General features: G+C 43.7%; 1 protein-coding gene across 1 annotated transcript in view; it reads right to left on the reverse strand.

The window, feature by feature from the left end:
• LOC126184786 (protein PFC0760c-like) overlaps positions 1 to 19,694 on the reverse strand; it is a 298,617-nt gene that overhangs the window by 239,969 nt on the left and 38,954 nt on the right. The window contains exon 3 of the mRNA XM_049927357.1: positions 7,269 to 7,301. Within this exon, the coding sequence (XP_049783314.1) occupies positions 7,269 to 7,301 (33 nt within the window). The remainder of the gene's footprint in view (positions 1 to 7,268; positions 7,302 to 19,694) is intronic.

Here is a 19,694-nt window from a genome sequence, read left to right on the forward strand (position 1 = left end):
ATGTGTTTCACAATAATGAGAATGAACAAGTGTTTACACCTGTTCAGGTATACACTTGAGAGACGCTGATATAAACATCAAAAAAGTACACAATACTGTATTGAACAATCGGCCTTTGAAGGTGTTTAACGTAGCTGACGCGACAAGCAGATTAGTAAAAACAGTATGCTGCATTTTAGGTGAAAAATTAACTGTGTAATGTGTTTCGAGAACAACAGCTACCGCATTCGTTGATGCTCACCAAATGAAGTGCGAAAATGAATATGTCAATAAAGTTGAGAGCGTTAAAAAAGCTGACTCTTATGGGCAATTTGTTACGGTGGATGAGTCATGGGCCACCGCGTCGCGCCAGAAACGAAACAGCAAACAGCAGAATAGATACGATCAGTTTTTTCCTGAATGAGACAGGGATTCTTCTTGTTTATTGTCTCGCTAACGGTAAAACAGCAACTGATTAATACTACACACGTTTCTTTGGTTACCTACAGGAAGAAATATCCTTTCGAATAAGCTTGGACTGCCCGTGAAAGCAGACTCATCATTCCGTGGCACGATTCATCCGCCTTCAAAGTTGCTTTTATATTGGCAAAACTAAACAATTACAAGTAATTCTTCGTTAATCCGCCATTGCCATCAAATTAGATACCAACTGACCTTCATCTATCCCACGTCACAATCTGCGATTGCAAAAGATTTTTAATCCACTGAACAGGTTATGACAGTAAATAATGTGTGTGCTGCAGAGCTTTCAGAATCTTACATGAAGTATGGAATCTATTCATTGGAGAAACGATGGACGAAGTGTACGGACCTAAAAGAGATCTAAACTCGAAAACCATTTTCACCCATTCTTTTACTGCCAGACAAGGAATTTTATCCCTGTCCCGGTATAGACATCCTACAGGTACAAGAACACGCATGGCACAGAGAAGGCACCATAGATGTTGCACAACAAGGTCCATTGTAATACAAAAACGACCGTCCTTGGCACTTACTTTTCTGTTAGTAAGTGCCTATGATATAAATTATTTTGATACGAAGTACGGTACCATTACTTCTTTTCAGTTACACGTTCATATCTTCCTGCCTTTGGTGACCGAAAATAATTGCAGCACCCCAGTACGACCTGATTCAATCATTTAGTTGTAGAAACAATATGAAAAAATAGTAAACAAGAAACAGACACAGGTAACACTACAACACAGCCTTCGATCCACCAATGTGACAGTGGTATTTCAAGGTGCTATCTGCCCGTCAGGTTGCCTACGCGCAGGGCATGTATAGCTGCAGGGGAAGTTAACCTCGACATTGAATTCAGCCGGCTGGTGTGGCCGTGCGGTTCTAGACGCTTCAGTCTGGAACCGCGTGACCGCTACGGTCGCAGGTTCGAATCCTTCCTCGGGCATGGGTGTGTGTGTGTGTGTGTGTGTGTGTGTGTGTGTGTGTGTGTGTGTGTGTGTGTGTGTGTGTTCTTAGGATAATTTAGGTTAAATAGTGTGTAAGCGTAGGGACTGATGACCTTAGCAGTTATGTCCCATAAGATTTCACATACATTTGAACGCTTTTTGAGTATCCTAACGCTCCATTTTTCTGACATTTTCCCAAATATTATGCAAGCAATTACGTAACGTAGCACCTGCATACACGAAAAACTCGAATGGAGCCTCAAACCAGTTATTTTCCACATCTACATTGTAGTAGAGTGTCACAAGGCAGGAAGTCAGATACAAACGACTATGTACATGCAGAACGAGCATTTTGCTTGTTCCGACAAGTCTCATATCCAATGAGCGTAACAAGTCAAACATGTCGATTGTCCATTGACAGATATGGGCACACTAGCGTAAAATACACATGTCGACGACGACAGTAAACAACGTTACTATTGTGTCGAAAATCAAACAAGAGTCAGTAAAACTGTCTGATTTCTATATAGGACGTAACACAATCAGTAGTGACCGCATGGAACACTAAGCTGATAGGGGCACTCAAGTGCAAGACCTGAATACAGTATGTATAACAACGAGTAAGGAAACCTGATATGTATGAAAGTCTACAAAGGTAAAAGTGAGGGGGAGGGGCAAATAATAAGATGCTTGAGTGCAAAAAAATGTTCTTGAACCACCCCGGATTATATGCTACTAATGACAACTGAAATTAATCACAAAACAAACGTTTTCAAACAATAGATAGTTTGCGTCATCTGTCTTGCTTGAGCGAAATATTGTGGGAGAGGCTTCAGTTAATCCTGAAAATTCAGTAGCACTCTCTGTGTGCCGCGAAGTATCGATGTCATATATTTAATTTCTCGAAGTTAAATACAATTAGCAATAGTGCTCATTTGTATTTTTAGAACCGATTTTATATATTTAGATGAATTTAATCCTGGCTACGCTCGTTTGCTAACCTATGATTTATTTCAGTAGTGCCAATAATCAAGCCGACTGTATTTTAACAACGAATACAGAAAATTTAAATGTGGAAATATTGAATTTCAAAGTCTATTGTGGTTAGTAAGTGTGTATTGCGCTTGAAACCTTACATGTAATACCATTTTCGATATCTGAAATTATATTTCCGTAGAACGATATGCCACCTATACGTTATTTTGCACTCAACAAATATAAATAATTTTATCAGTTTACTTTCGAGATATCGACTCTTGTCCTGTTGCGCCGATGTGTGTAAACACAGGAGAAGTTTTCGTTGAGTATTACAAAAATACATAGTTTAGGTGGTACATCGCAATAAAATCGTCAAAACACCCTCTCCCTCCCTTCTTTCGTAAAATGATTTTTGCCTAGTACGCCTAATTAAACACATTCTTCCTTTAATTCAGACTGCCCATGTTTTTGTGTGCTTGCCTGCCTAGATTAGTATTTTAGCTAACGTATTTTCTGCAGGTACAAGGACATGCAATCTGGACACATTATTTAGCATGTTATTCGTAAGTATATCGGCGTTGAAATAGGATTGGGGTACTTCAGGGTTCACAATCAACTTTTACATTGCATGTTTTGCATTGGTGCGTATTTTGACAGACTTTTAGACTTGCAAAGAACATTATGACACTTGACAAGCTATACAGCTGCGGAAAGTATATAATGTCAGTATCTGTTGTGTCTTGAACGAAATATTGTATGCATATCGAAGTATAAAGATCACCACCTGTTGGTGATAATAAGGAACAGGAGCTGAAAGCAGCAGTTGATTTTATTTCGCGTTTTCGTAGTTCTCAGGAGTAGGATTTAAAGTAAAACTCATCTTAGACGACTATATATTAATAATTCATTAATGACATTTTGTAATCAAGTGTTAGTTTTTAACTGTTTATGGAGAGCATATTTTATACTCTTCTCATATTCCATACAAAGTTTACGTGCCTGTTTAGCACGCCAAATGTGTTTAGGGTTGAAAATAGCATTGGAGTACTTACTTTCTAGTTCGCAGTCGTGTTTTAAACATCTAATGACATAAAAATTGAATATTTTTGAGTTTTCAGATGTGTTTTTGCAGGTATTTTATAAATGGGAAGGACACTGTGATACTTGGCAATCACTACATGTGTGAAAGATAATTACTTTGAGGTTTCGCTAGAACTTTATACGTACGCAAGCGCTGCTTTACGTAGTTGTTTCCATAATACAAACATTGTGCAAAAAGAAAAAAAGGGAAAAATACCAAACTTTTTGGATACTTTCGCGTTGCCTGTAAAGTACTACGAAATATTGCCCAGTTACACCCTTCACGTAAATCTTTGGGTTAATATCTGTGTGTGTATATATATATATATATATATATATATATATATATATATATATATATATATATGTGTGTGTGTGTGTGTGTGTGTGTGTGTGTGTGTGTGTGTGTGCGCGCGCGCGCGCGCCACAGCGTGGACGTGAACCGTATGTGCAGCTGACGGACTTTGAGCGAGGGCGTATAGTGGGCATGCGGGAGGCCGGGTGGACGTACCGCCGAATTGCTCAACACGTGGGGCGTGAGGTCTCAACAGTACATCGATGTTGTCGCCAGTGGTCGGCGGAAGGTGCATGTGCCCGTCGACCTGGGACCGGACTGCAGCGACGCACGGATGCACGCCAAGACCGTAGGATCCTACGCAGTGCCGTAGGGGACCGCACCGCCACTTCCCAGCAAATTAGGGACACTGTTGCTCCTGGGGTATCGGCGAGGACCATTCGCAACCGTCTCCATGAAGCTGGGCTACGGTCCCGCACACCGTTAGGCCGTCTTCCGCTCACGCCCCAACATCGTGCAGCCCGCCTCCAGTGGTGTCGCGACAGGCGTGAATGGAGGGACGAATGGAGACGTGTCGTCTTCAGCGATGAGAGTCGCTTCTGCCTTGGTGCCAATGATGGTCGTATGCGTGTTTGGCGCCATGCACGTGAGCGCCACAATCAGGACTGCATACGACCGAGGCACACAGGGCCAACACCCGGCATCATGGTGTGGGTAGCGATCTCCTACACTGGCCGTACACCACTGGTGATCGTCGAGGGGACACTGAATAGTGCACGGTACATCCAAACCGTCATCGAACCCATCGCTCTACCATTCCTAGACCGGCAAGGGAACTTGCTGTTCCAACAGGACAATGCACGTCCGCATGTATCCCGTGCCACCCAACGTGCTCTAGAAGGTGTAAGTCAACTACCCTGGCCAGCAAGATCTCCGGATCTGTCCCCCATTGAGCATGTTTGGGACTGGATGAAGCGTCGTCTCACGCGGTCTGCACGTCCAGCACGAACGCTGGTCCAACTGAGGCGCCAGGTGGAAATGGCATGGCAAGCCGTTCCACAGGACTACATCCAGCATCTCTACGATCGTCTCCATGGGAGAATAGCAGCCTGCATTGCTGCGAAAGGTGGATATACACTGTACTAGTGCCGACATTGTGCATGCTCTGTTGCCTGTGTCTATGTGCCTGTGGTTCTGTCAGTGTGATCATGTGATGTATCCGACCCCAGGAATGTGTCAATAAAGTTTCCCCTTCCTGGGACAATGAATTCACGGTGTTCTTATTTCAATTTCCAGGAGTGTAGATCATTGTTAAGAATTACTCTTACACGCAGCATAGTTTTAACTGGATTCCAACTGTTGAAGAGGAGAACGCAAAACGCCCTTTGTCACTATGTTGGCGTCATATCGACTCGACGCACACCAGGACGATGAACGAACGAGAGAGCGGACTAGCTGCACTATGGAGGCCCCTGTCGGCAACTCCGAGAATAGCTAACTTACAAGTGGCGCGAATGTAAACTTTTAATTTCGATGCCTAAGTTAAGAGACATCCCACGGTTTCTACCTTCATTCATGTAGAAGATATAACTTTGTGACATTGAGTGACTCTCTCTGATACGCCATGTGTTGTTCGAATGTAATCAAAAATAAGAAAAGGCATGTCAGAGTTTTAATGTTTCGTTGAAACGGTACGAGCTGTTTTACATTTTGATACGTATTCAGAAGGAGATAGGCACCCAGATTCATTCAGAAATCACTCTGTTATTGAGCCGAATCGATTGAGGGACCCTTGGAAAACCTGAGTCAAGGATTTGGACCCCAATTCTCCAGAATACTAGACTCTTTCCCTATACACCATCACCAGAAACCAATTTTCACACAGAAATATATCTTACTGGAAATAATTCCTCTTGTATAAGGATATTTATCGGCAACTATATCTCATGGTTCAATTGGCAGATGGTGGAAGTGAAAGCTTAAATTGTGAGATGCGAACCGAAACCAAGTGATTAAATTTTGCATGAGATATAGAGGGGGAAAGGAAGCAAATTATAATCTATTGCCGGTTCCATATATGGTTACGACGTTCTTCCAAAATATTTTTTTTCTTTATTGAGTTTCGATTCCCCCCCAAAGGGGGCGGGCTGGCAGCAGCTTAGTATGACGCTCTTCGGCCTACAGAATTTGTTTTAAAAAGATGAAGACAATAAACAATAAACACAGGCGATAAAATCGGAGACTAAAATGGTAACATGGCGGAAAATCGTGAAAATTAAAACATAGAACAAAGGGATGATGATGCTAATAAAATACATATGAGGCAGACAGGTTAAATTATAGACAGACAATTAAAAAACACGGCGACAGTCTGGTTTCTGTTTGCAAGAGACATAAAAGTCACACCCAGCGACAGCATGATTTCTGTTCGCAACACTTTGGAAAGACGAACGACACTGAACAGTCACTTGAACACTACACTAAAAATTTGGCAAGTATGACATACCACAGCCGAGGACAGACGGGGGGAACCTGGACAGATGATGAGAAAGAAAAAGGGGGGAAGGAGAGGAAAAACGAAGGAGGGGGGAGGGGGGGGAAGGAGCCGATGGAGGACGAGGCCCCATAAGAGGGGCTGACACGACAGTGTGTGGAGAAAGGCAGAGGAGGGGAATACAAAAGGACTCGGGGGAGGGGGGGAGAAGGGAGGCAGGGAAAGGTTAGGCGGGGAGAAAAGAGGATGGAAGGGGGGGGGGCAAGAGGGAGCTCAGGGAAAGGACAGGGGAAAGGAGGGGCGATGAGGATCAGAGTTGATAGGAGGGATAGATGGACGGAGAGAGGGCATCATCCGGGAGGGGGAGTTGACAGAAGCCACCTTGGGAAAGGAGATGAAGGGTGTAGAGATGGAGGATAGGGGGGACACAACGGTGAAGACGTGGCAGGGGACGGGGATGGGAGAGGAGAGGAGCAACCAGGGGCCGAGGGGGATCAAGGCGGCGGGAGATGTAGAGTATGCAGATATGTTCAAGGTATAGGAGCAGATGGGGGAAAGGAATGAGGTCATAGAGGATCCGCATGGGGGACGGGAGGCGTATATGGAAGGCGAGGCGGAGTGTATGGTGCTCGAGGATCTGGAGGGACTTATAGAATTGGGGGGGGGGGGGGGGGCGATATCCAGGTGGGACTGGCATAACAGAGAATGGGACGGATTAAGGATTTGTAGGTGTGGAGGATGGTAGAGGGGTGCAACCCCCATGTCCGGCCAGAGAGGAGTTTGAGGAGTTGGAGGTGGTTGTGGGCTTTGGATTGGATGGAGAGGAGATGAGGGATCCAGGTGAGGTGACGGTCAATGATGAGGCCAAGGTAGGTGAGGGTGGGGGAGAGGTGGACAGGACGGGCGCAGATGGTGAGGGAGAAATCCAGGAGCTGGAAAGAGCGAGTGGTACAACCTATGATGATTGCCTGTCTTCTAAAAGCTAATTTCAAGACTTTAATATCTTCATACTTACCACACCTTGGTGGGGCACCGGGTTCGTCACGAGCTGAAATCACAAAGATGATGCATATCAGTAACAGTACAGAAAGTGTAGCAATACATACACAATTATTCCTGTTCAAGACAGCCATGTAATAAAATAACAAGACACAAACAGTTAATATCATATGTAGGATGGATACATTTGGGCTATAGAGAACAAATTAATCGAATAATTTCCTCTACCTCAGTGAAAAATTGCACACAGAAATTATGTGGTAAATTCAGGATTACTAAACAACTTCCTTTCTTTATAAAAACTGTTTCCATTTGTTTACTTACAGCCCCACCAAGTTACGATGCCCCAAGTATTGTGTAATAGAATCGACCATCAATATGGAGAAAAAGTGTGAGATTCATTGTGGGGCATTGTGGAACATTCTCGCTTCAGCCCATATAGTTTCATGAAGTACCGATAGGTGGCGGCGCTATACGTATCCGTCAAAATGGCGTCTGTAGCGGAGGTGCGTTCCAAGCAGAGAACTGGTGGCGGAAAACCAGAGAACCGTAGATGTTCATTGGTGCTTGTAGAATGTCTACGGGGAGCTGACCGTCAACAAAAGCATGTTGAAAAGGCATGTGTCATCACCACAACAAGGTCGCGCAAACCCGTCTGAGTGCCGCGAGGGGTAGCCGCCCGGTCTAGGGCGTCTTGTCACGGTCGGCGAGGCTCCCCCGTCGGAGGTTCGAGTCCTCCCTCGGGCATCGGTGTGTGCGTGTGTCGTCCGTAGCGTAATTGAGTTTAGGTTAAATTAAGTAGTACGTAAGCTTAGGAACCGATGACCTCTGCAGTTTGGTCCCATAAGACGGTACCACAAATTTCCACATTTCCTACCCATCTGATCTCCCGTATGCCCGTCGGTGGCACACAGCTGTGATCCCTGCAATGTTCAGCGTGTACGTCGCCACAAAAATGCAAACGAACTTCACCTTCGCATCAGCCCGATTCGTAATCAGGTGCGTAATTTTGTATTTTAATTTGCGTTCAGACTTTTTTTTTACATTGAATTTTCATTATTGCTCTCTTGTGCATTTTATGTCACTGTTCTACTGACTTTATTGTACATAACGTTGATTGTCTTGTGTTGTCATTTTGGGGATTTTCTTTTCGTATGATGCTATTAGCATTCTTGTTCTTTAGTTATTGCTATACTTATTGTATTATGTACGGAGTTTGCCCTTTCATGTTTTGTATTTCACTAAAAGGCCATATGCGTATTTGTCACTATGTTGTAACATAGTGTTGTTTGTAATTCTGCTCCAATGTCATTGTCATTACTGCCACCGGCTGCCTGGTGTTTGTCGCTGCGTTGGTGCCATATAGACTCGACGCACACTAGGACGATGAACGAACGAGAGAGCGCACTAGCTGAACTGTGGAGGCCCCTGTCGGCAACTCCAAGAATCGGCAATATACAAGTGGTGCTAATGTGAACCTTTAATTTCGATGCCTAAGTTAAGAGACATCTCACAGTTTCTACCTTCATTCGTGTAGAAGATACAGCCTTGTTAAATTTAGTGAATCTCTTATTTTGAGAGTGTATTTGCATGCCAACTTCGTAATTTTGTTCTGTTTTTTTTGTTTTGTTTTTTTACTTATGTTTCTGTGGCACTTAATGAGCGTTGTCCTTGTAACCCAAAGTCAAATAAGGAAATAAAAAAAAAAGAAACTTCTCTTTTCCATGACAACGCAAGGCTTCTCACAAGTCTGCGCACCCGAGAGGAGCTCATAAAATTTCAGTGTACTGTTATGTCTCATCCACCCTGTAGTCCCGATCTCGCACCTTCCGACTTTCATCTTCCGCCGGAAGCAGTACGTGGATGATGGGGAGGTTACTGATGCAGTGTACGATGGCTCTGACGTCAACCAGCAGAGTGGTAACATGTGGGCATGCAGGTCCTCCTAGGAAGGTGACATAAGGTCGTTCCATTGAACGGAGATTGTGTTGAAAAATAGGGTTTTGTAGCCCAAACATTAGGGAATAATATGGTGCATTGGAATCCTGAATAAAACCAACATGCTTTGAGGAAAAAAAGTGTTGCCTTACTTAATGAACACCCCTTCCGCACTATGCAACACAATTACAGAATCACTGTTCCTAGATGCTGGGACGGTCTCTAATTGCGGCGTAGAAGTTGGAAATTTGGCTAAAAGGTACCTACAAACTTCCTCTTAAAGTGCAAACTTCACGCAAACTATAAATGCTTCAATGATGTCACATGGGCACCAAATGCCACAATTCTACCTAACCCCGCAGTGGACATGTCACACGATGAGACTGTCGTGACACCCCGCTCTCACCCACATTTCATCCCTTATTTTGACGCCTCCCTATGGTGGTCAGAACCGCAACGTTCTGCGTTGATATCACGCGGTTTTCTTATGCGTGACCGAGAAAAATATTTCATTCACACCGTCGCTCTGAATCGACATTTAAGGGCCAGAAGGGTGAGCATAAAGGGCGTCAATGAAATCACCCAATTTTTTTGGGGCCCTGGTTTCCACACATTCCGCGGTCGAAAACGACAGTTCACAGCGCAGTGAGCAAGAAGACGTCGTTCTTGACTGTTTTTGCACTGCTGACACGACACTCCTGGGACGGTTTAGCCCTTCTCTATGGACATCGTAGGCCAGCAAACCCATTAACGTGATCGCACCTCTTTTTAGTGCAGTCGACGGAAATTTTTGCTCTGATGTAAAGGACGGAATCGCTAGGGACCATTCAAAACTATTCGAAGAAATTTGAAGTTGATTCGAAACAGAAAGGATGTTTTTACTTTTTCAGTCCTCCTGTTTTGCACCATACCGTGAACTGATTAGGGACTGACACGACATTGACACATGCATGAATAAAACGACAAATGGTCCATCGAAGACCACCCATTTCAGCAACACCGTCGGTGCCACCTGCCCGCCTTTGCTGAAAACTTTAAAAATGTACCTGTATATAGACAAACTGTAACACGAGTCCTGGGTGCCTGCAGGCAGGCAATAGCCTTACACCTCTATGGTTTTGCGTGCCTTCTACCAGGCAAAAGAACAGCAATGTAACCTACCTGCAGGCACCTAGGAATTTCGTCATAGTTTTTCTGTGTGCATTACATTTTTAAAGTACTCAACAAAGGCGGGCAGGTGACACCAACGGTGTTGCCAAACTAAGTGGTCTTAGACCAGCGGTCGTCAAACTATGGCTCACAGGCTGCATTCGGCCGTATTTTATAACAATACGCATTTAGCAGCTAACAGCTAGATCTAAAAAAGTGCGCTAACGTTAAGCACTTCTTAAGAGCGTAGTTTTCCTGCCCAGTAACAAACAAGAATACTTAAAGAGTTGGTAAAATTTTAAGATGTGCTTAATTTTACCTGATGCTGGTGAATTCGGTTGTGAGCTAAGTAAAACTGGCCTCCTGCCTCAGTGGAAGTGGAGTACACTGCTCAGCCACTGCGGGGTTACAGGATGTTGTATTGTATATTTGCCATTACTGACAACACACGGGTGTGCGCAACTCGTACCGACTAACCAATATCATAAATTTTGACACATAAGTAATATGGACTTGTGAATGTGCATTACAGAATCGGTCATTTTCAAATGGGGTACTTATTTGTGCTAAACAACATTAAATGAATAAATTTTTGCAAATGAGATTAAATGAGTTAAGGCCATTTTAATACAATGCATTGAGTAGAAGAAAACTGCCATTTCATGTATCAAACTTTATATGGACAAATATTACTATTTTTTCAAATCATTTGCACATATGGTGATGATGACTGGGTGTTGTGTGCTGTCCTTAGGTTAGTAAGGTTTAAGTAGTTCTAAGTTCTAGGGGACTGATGGCAGTAGATGTAAGTCCCATAGTGCTCAGAGCCATTTGAACCACATATGGTGAAACCAACAATCCTTCACAATGCAACTATAGTGCCACAACTGTCAGATTGCTCAAACTGGCAGCAGTCTAAAACAAATAACTGGCAACACAAAATGTTCCTAATGGTACCTGTGGTATCACATATAGACACCTCGTCATGGGTGTCAAAGTTTGCAAGTGAATTGAGAGTTTCCATCACACGCCGATAGCAGTCATTCACGATCCGGTGGACCCAATGGTGCACGCCCTTACCATGACTGCCCTCTACCGCCGCAATACAGGACGGCCGGTGGCAGCCACAAAGCCCACTCACACTTGGAGCCTCTGCGCTGTGTGACACTATTCAGACACCACCTACTCGCGGCTCAGAAACCATCGTTTGTGTTAATTCAGGGAGCCTCATCCTTCTTGACATTGAGAGCAGGATTGGATTTCTTGCGGCATTATTTGTAATGAGTCTTCATTCATTCATTCATTCATTCATTCATTCATTTGGGGAAATTCAAGTTAATTAAATCTTCTGTTCACTCTTTCAACTTATTCGCTAATCGTCTCTGCTCCCGTCAAGCTCTCTTACGACGATAGTTACTGCACCACTCTGCAGTCCACCGCTCCTTGCCACTGTGTATGAAGACCTGCACAACACTACTGTCATTTATCGATCAGTACTTTGGGGCTACTGGCTGACTTCTTGTGTGTCTATTGGACAATAATACTGCCAATAGTAAAATGGTGCAAATGACTCTGAGCACTATGGGACTTAACATCTGTGGTCATCAGTCCCCTATACTTAGAACTACTTAAACCTAACTAACCGAAGGACATCACACATCCAAAAGGACACAAACATCCATGCCCGAGGCAGAATTCGAACCTGCGACCGTAGCAGCAGCGCTGTCCCGGACTGAAGCGCCTAGAACCGCTCGGTCACAACGGCCAGCGGTGTCAATAGTAAAAGTGACCAATAATTATATAAGTGCACTTTCTGAGCGCTATTCGAATTACAGAGACCTTTGTGGTTAAAGTTTTATTTACAAAAATTTCGATGTTCTTACCAACGCGTAAATGCCTTAGCATGGGCAGAGAAGTTTACTCAACGTGTTGTAGATGTTCATTAAAACTGCAATGCGTTTAACATCATATTGCACTTTACAGTTAAGAGCACGTGTTGTCTGTATCTCACAGGCCCAGTCACATCTAGCGGTGTAGCATACGAATCATGCATAGTTGCCACCTGATTGACACGCTCTCTGTTACAGCTGTCCGTGTGCCGCTACAGGTGGCAACGCACTGCGTCCCTTGCGTTGGTTGGCAGGAAGAAAGTAATTTTAATGGCACTGTAAGGAGAATATCATCTCATCTGATCGTCGAGGATTCTGAATTTAGAAGATGCAATAGGGATTGCATGTATTTGAATAGATGCAAATATGGACAAGAAAGCCAAGAAAGTATCTTACAACACAGAAATTAAATAATTTTACATTTACCAGTAAAGAATAAATAGTTACTAATTACAATTATTGGTTGTACCTAACTCCGGTCACTGAATCAAATATATACCGGAGACATTACAGCAGGCGTGTGAAAAGTTGGCTGGTTACCTCAGGGACGAAACTGGGTGCAGAGGCAGATATATTTGGCGTTACTGGGTGAAAGGGGTTTGACAGAGGGAAGGTTTCCTTGTTTATCTTCCAATGCTGACAACTCATATGCCACTGCGCCTCGTAGTGGTCAGCTATTGTATGAATTTCAAACGGAAATAACTTGGTTTTGACGTTCTGTCAAAATGTCCGTTTGTTATGTGTGGCAACTGTTTACACTAATGGTTCTGACCAGGAGTACACTCACGCAATGAAGTACAGACTCATGACCGACCCTTTATTTTGAGAGTGGTATGAAAGTCCATTTGTAGTCTATAGCTGTGCCGCCGCTAACATCATTCTTCGCGAACAGCAAATGAGATTGAGCGGCAGGTCGATCAGCTTTAATTGCCTCCTAATCAGGCAGCCAGCGAAACAGTAACGTATAATATACTTACTTACCAGCCAGGCGCAACGAAGAGTTGTGAATACAATTACTGTCTGTGACCTTTCAACGAGAGCTTTCTGACCAAATGAGATATCGCTCACGTCCGAAGGAACACTGTATCAGACTTCTGAACGAACAGGCACAGCAATATCGTATTCATCTGCCGACACCGAGCAAGCGACTTTCATGTAAAATGTCCCCTATATGGGAATATACATTGAGGATGTAGGAGTAAAGGTCGTAGATATATGGCTAATCACACACGGAAATTTGTGTCTGGCCGTGAGCCGTGTTCGGATAGCGTAATGGGTTCGAGTCAGGATCCGGCACATATTGCCACTGTCGTCATTCCGTTATACAGCTGATGGCTATCCATATTTGCAACCGCGAATACATTTCATGTATTTCACAACGGTTGTGGTCACACACGGGCATGCATGCATGCTCGTAGGAACATTGCATCGTACTCCTGAACAATACAGGCACTACAAGATCGTGATTACCAGGAGGATGACTGTGAGGCCCTCGCCTCGATAGAGGCCGACACCGTCCACAATACGCAGGACAGGTTCCACTACAGACACATCCACATTGCCGGCCGCCGGGAATCGTTTCAATTGGATAATGACGCTACAACAACGTAGTTGTCGATAGAGACGTACGGGCAATTGAGCTCTGCCTCTCTCCCGCCATATACCACGCCTCTGCATGGGTACAGCCACGCATCAATTCCCGTTTCACGCCGGTGGTATGACTTGGTCAGATCGAAATCTGCTACCCGCTATCTTCGCTATATACCAGTAAACCGTAATGGTGTCCCAGGCGTATGTTATGCACTACGTTTCACTCTGATCATATCTTAAGTCGTACCCTTCCAAGAAATCAAAAAAATCTCGAAGATTTCCATCTCTCTGTTTAAAACAAGTTTTAGGCTGTGCTCAAGAGATTTCAGCACATGTCACTCTTTGTGCCGACGCCATTGCACTATTTGCATATTTATCATCATCTCCATCTACACTCATACTCTGCAAACCACTATGAAGTACACGGCAGAGGGTACTTCCCATTGTACTAGTAGTTAGGGCTTTTTCTCGTTCCAGTCATGTATGGAGCGCAGCGAGGAAGACTTTAAATGTCTCTGGGCGCGCTGTAATTAATCTTATCTTCTTATCACCACCTCTACGGGAGCGGTACTTACGGGGTTGTAGTGTATTCCTAGATTCATCTTTTCAATCTGGTTCTTGAAATTTTGTATGTAGGCTTTCTCCTGATATTTCCTGTCTGTCTTCACGTATCTGCCAGTTCAGTTTCTTCAGCATCTCCGTGACATTCTCCCACGGAAGAAAAAGGGAAAGAGGAACTGTGGCCCTTCCAGGTGCCTATTCACTATACATTCGATGGCCTTAATTGGTCATATTTTGTATGGATCCCACACACTTTGGCAATATTGTAGTATGTGTCGCACGAGTGATCTGTAAGCTATCTCCTCTGTAACCCCATTTCATTTCCGTGGTACCAATAAACAAAAGTCTGCCACCCGTTTTATGTACGACTGAATCTATGTGATCGTTCAATTTGATATGCCTACATATTTTTGCACTCAAGTATTTATATGGGTTGACCAGTTCAGACTGTGACTCACTGATATTATAGTCATAGGATGCTACGTTTTTTTTCCGTTTTATGAAGTGCACAGTTTTACATTTGTCAACATTTGAGGCATGTTGCCAATCGTTTGACCACTTTGGATTCTTAGGAAGACCCGACTGAACGTTTGTGCGAAATTTTTCAGACAGTACTTCATGATAGACAACTGCGCTATCTCCGAAAATTATGAGTTTACTATTAATATTGTCTGCAAGGTCAATAATATACAAAATGAACAACAAGGGTCCTAACACACTTCCATGGGGGAAACCCAAGATACTTCTACCTCTGTCGAGTACTCGACATCAGATATAACATGTTGCATCTTCCGTACCAAAAAATCCTTAATCTATTCACACATTCCACTTGATTTCTTATACAACTGTACTTTTGACAATACGCGTAGGTATGGTACCGAGTCAAATGCTCTCCGTCAAATGGTTCAAATGGCTCTGAGCACTATGCGACTTAACTTCTGAGGTCATCAGTCGCCTACAACTTAGAACTAATTAAACCTAACTAACCTAAGGACATCACACACATCCATGCCCGAAGCAGGATTCGGACCTGCGACCGTAGCGGTCGCCCGGCCCCAGACTGTAGCGCCTAGAACCGCACGGCCACTCTGGCCGGCTGCTCTCCGTCGATCGAGAAATACTGCATTTACAAGACTGCCTTGAACCATGGCTTTCAGGATGTCATGTGAGAAATCTGCAAGTTGCGTTTCACAAGATGTTTTCGGAATCCACGTTGGTTGGCATGAAGGGTTTGTTCTGTTCGAGATCCCTCATTACGTTTCACAGGATATGTTCTAAGATTCTACAAGAAGTGGATGTCAATGATATTGGACGACAGCATTCTGGATGCTCGCCCTATACCTAATGCTTCTCTACAGAACCAACTATTGCCCCATAGCCCTGGGCGTTCTGCACCGAATTCCAAGTCTCTGTTCATGCTACGTCGTAGTGATCCATAAACCAGATGGATCTTTTCACATCTATGGCGATTCGAAGATCATAATCCGTCGTTTAGTCCCAAAAGCTGTAGTAGATACATTTCCACTGCCACCGGCCACAGAATTGTTTTCTCGATTTGCAGGTGGCCATTGCTCTTCAAAGAACGACCTCTCTGAAGCATTCCTAGAGCTTCCCCATGATGCAGTCCAAACATTCATGGTAATCAATACGCCAAATGGATTGTGCCAATTCCGTAGGTTGCCGTTTTGCACAGAACGCGTCCAAGCTATATTTCAAACGTTCTGGTGAAATTACTGCACGATATTCCCCATTGCTTTAATTACATAGAGAAAATCATAGTAACCGAAACAGACAAAGAAAAACATTTACGTAACGTTCACCCAGTTTTCTCACTACTACAATACACAGGCTTCTGTCGCAATCTGCAAAAAATATCCTTTTCAGTCATAAGTAGAGTACTTAACGGCATATTACGGGAAAAAAGGAATATCAACAGAATCGTACCTAAAAGCTATACAAAAACTCCTTGAAAGTTACAACAGCTGCACAGTCCAACAGCCTCCAAAAAGATTTCGTGCATTTTGAGTGGCTTCCTGATTCTAAGCTAGCGTACTCTGCTTTCAAACGCTGTCTAGTGCAAGCTCAATGCCTTACCAATTTTCCCCCGAGTGCCCTCTTATCCTTGTAACGGACGCCGCCCACTATGAGGCAGAGTAGTGTTGTTATATCGCATAAACAATGGGTCCAAACGTCCAACTGCTTGTATAGCTAAAAGCCTGTCGCATGCCCAACGAAATTACTCACAGATCTAAAAAGAGGCCGCTGCCAACATTTATGGCACACTAAACTTCCATGATTAACTGTTCGAGAGTGTTGTCGAGTTGATGACTGGCTACAAGCCACTGCTGGTATTATCTGTACGATTGTACCACAATGCCGCATTCCAGACCTCATAGTCGTATGCTTACAGCGTTGGTCCCTATTTCTCGATAATTTCCAGTATATCATAATATATCGGTCCACACTGAATTTGTGGGACCATACCTACGACATATCACATATTCACATTTTTCCTATGTAGTTACATGTTTGCACTTGTTACTGTCCTTCAAAGTAGTCACCAGCGTTGTGTAGAGACCGTTGCCAACGATGTGGAAGGCGTAGTATACCGTTAGCAGGTGCGAACATTTAACTCTTTTGTTTCGGTTGTGAAAAAATAGTTGCCACTATTTAAGTTCCAACCCTAGTAATTTCTTAACAGACATAAAAGAAAAGTGGTGACACAAGCGTCTCTGCTGCAAACCGAGTTAAGTGCAATTCTCAATTAAGTGTTCATTCACGTATTGTTTTTGTTACTCGGCAAAAACAGACTGATTCTGTTTCGAAATACAGCTGCTAGGTGACAGTCGGAAAGAAGTGGATCGATGTTTGGAGAAAGGTGGTGGCGTCACAAAGATAAAACGAATAACTTTCGGTGGCATGACAAAAAGTGGCGCCACCCGAGTGATGCCACCGAAGTCCACTCACAACTTCAGTAAGGCCAACTGAGTGGCGTCTCTTTAGCTACGTGTGGGAACCCTGCTTTACGTATAGAAGTTCTGAGAGCTCACGTTCCATTATGAGCAAAGAAAAGTAGTACTGTCGTCCCCTGATATATTTTGCAGAATAACACGAGGATGGCTCGATAAGATACCGAGTGGCACCGACAGACGGGTCGTCTACTGTCACAGGATTTAGTTGTAGGGGTGCTGCCAGCGTAGTATCGTGAACAGGAGATAGGAAAAAGATGGGGAATAACATGTTTTTATTCCTGTAACTATCTCCGACAGTTAAGCGATCCGTTACGCGAGCAGCGGTTGACGGTGATGTGTGTCATTGATGGTTACAACGTCTGTGTTTATACAATGTGTGTAATACAACATCCTTCAGACACGCTTGCATGTCTGAACGAACAGACACTGTCACTGACTATTACAGCTCTGGTGAACATCAAAAACGTTCGTGTGTCGCAAACAACTGACGTCAATGAACAGTCGCAGAATGAGAAACTATTTCGGAATGTGCGTACCTAGCTTCAACCTCAGGCGTCAACACCATGGCTCTATCACCACAGTTCGCCTTATGGGTTAATAGAAACAAATTGCGATCATTCGTATGAAACACTGTAAAAGGGGTGAATGTCGAGAGAGACGCGTGTTTTCGATCCGCTCAGCGGCTATCCGATTGGCGCTTCCTCGACCACGCCCACTAATTAGCGGGCTGCAGAAGAGGTAGACAGAGAGGGTGAGCGGGGAGGGAGGGAGGGAGTGAGGGAGGGGGAGAGAGAGACAGAGAGCCGTGATTCAGCCGCCACCTGCTGCGCTCTACAGGCTGTGGAAGGCAACTTCGAGGCTATGGCCTCTCTGATTGTGGCTTCTCCTACACTACACCATCCTCCTTTCCTAATCAGAAAACGCTCTGTAAAATTCGTAAAGTGGGCTTCCTGCAGTTGCTATAGATGTGAGCAATGAAAAATATGCTATTTTTCACCACTGCACTTTCGTAGTAAGTCGTGCGTGCAACCAACACTCCAACTAGCGAGAGAAGCTTCCTGTCTACGAAGGACAGAGCCAAAGCAATGTGTTGAAATAATACACCGCACAACACTGGATGAAAAGGAAATAATAAAAATGTGCTGCCTTTTGTCACAAGAACAGTGAATAACTTACTGCTGATAAAACAATTAACCCATCTGGTCAGAACGCAAATCTGTGTCAACGTCGACTGCAAACTGAGAAATATACAACTAAGTGTTCAGAAAGAAGGTGAAGTTTTTGGTAAAGTTCTAACGCGGTAAGAGTGGACTGTGACGTACGCTGGGAGTATCTCAGTACTTATTCCACATCTTTCTGCAAGACAGTTCGGCGATCTGCACGTCTAAGAAACTTGAAGACGCAGAGAGAATCTTTCCTCGAGTTTTTCGATAAGATAAACATTAGTCTTCGCCAGAGTCGCAGTACCACCACGTTTATGCCCGAGAAAAAGATGGATGGTGGTAACAGGGTACACTCCAAGATTCTCCCAAGTGGAGAGCTGTAACAATCAAATGTTGACCAGCGCTTTTGTTAGGCGACACCTTTGTCTAAAATGGAATTCATGAGAAACTACGTTTTGCCTAAATAAACCTCTGGTTACGTGAATTCCAGTACATCATTTTACCGTCAAAATCTGATATAACACGCCTTCTTCGCAATCATATTTTGAAGTTTCATATATTTTACTCATAGCTGTTATTTTTTTCGGCAAGTGTATAGTATTTCAGAATAAAATTCCATCGTCGCTTGCACAGATATTTTTATTTCTCTTTATCGGTTTAAAAAAAAATAATATGTCTGCTTTAGAAGTCTACAAAATTAGGTATATTATACACCATCAGACCTCGGCTATACATATACTGTATAAGGAGTGTGTTACAGAAACCTATTGTTTGGTTTAGAAGATGTCAGATGACACTACAGCTTCATATGCACAGAGTGTGATTCATTTACTGTGAATCAAATTCAAAAAAATGGTTCAAATGGCTCTGAGCACTATGGGACTCAACATCTTAGTTCATAAGTCCCCTAGAACTTAGAACTACATAAACCTAACTAACCTAAGGATATCACACACACCCATGCCCGAGACAGGATTCGAACCTGCGACCGTAGCAGTCCCGCGGTTCCGGACTGCAACTCCAGAACCGCTAGACCACCGCGGCCGGCTAGTGTGAATCATCAATCTGCATATCTGTGTTTACAATAATCAACTACAATATGTACAATTTTGGACATGTCTTGGCATTATGTTTCCTTAAAGAAGATAATGACATCTTCTAAATCAATACTTATTAGTCC

This window comes from Schistocerca cancellata, chromosome 4 (assembly GCF_023864275.1).
Source record: "Schistocerca cancellata isolate TAMUIC-IGC-003103 chromosome 4, iqSchCanc2.1, whole genome shotgun sequence".
NCBI classification, from domain to species: Eukaryota; Metazoa; Arthropoda; class Insecta; order Orthoptera; family Acrididae; genus Schistocerca; species Schistocerca cancellata.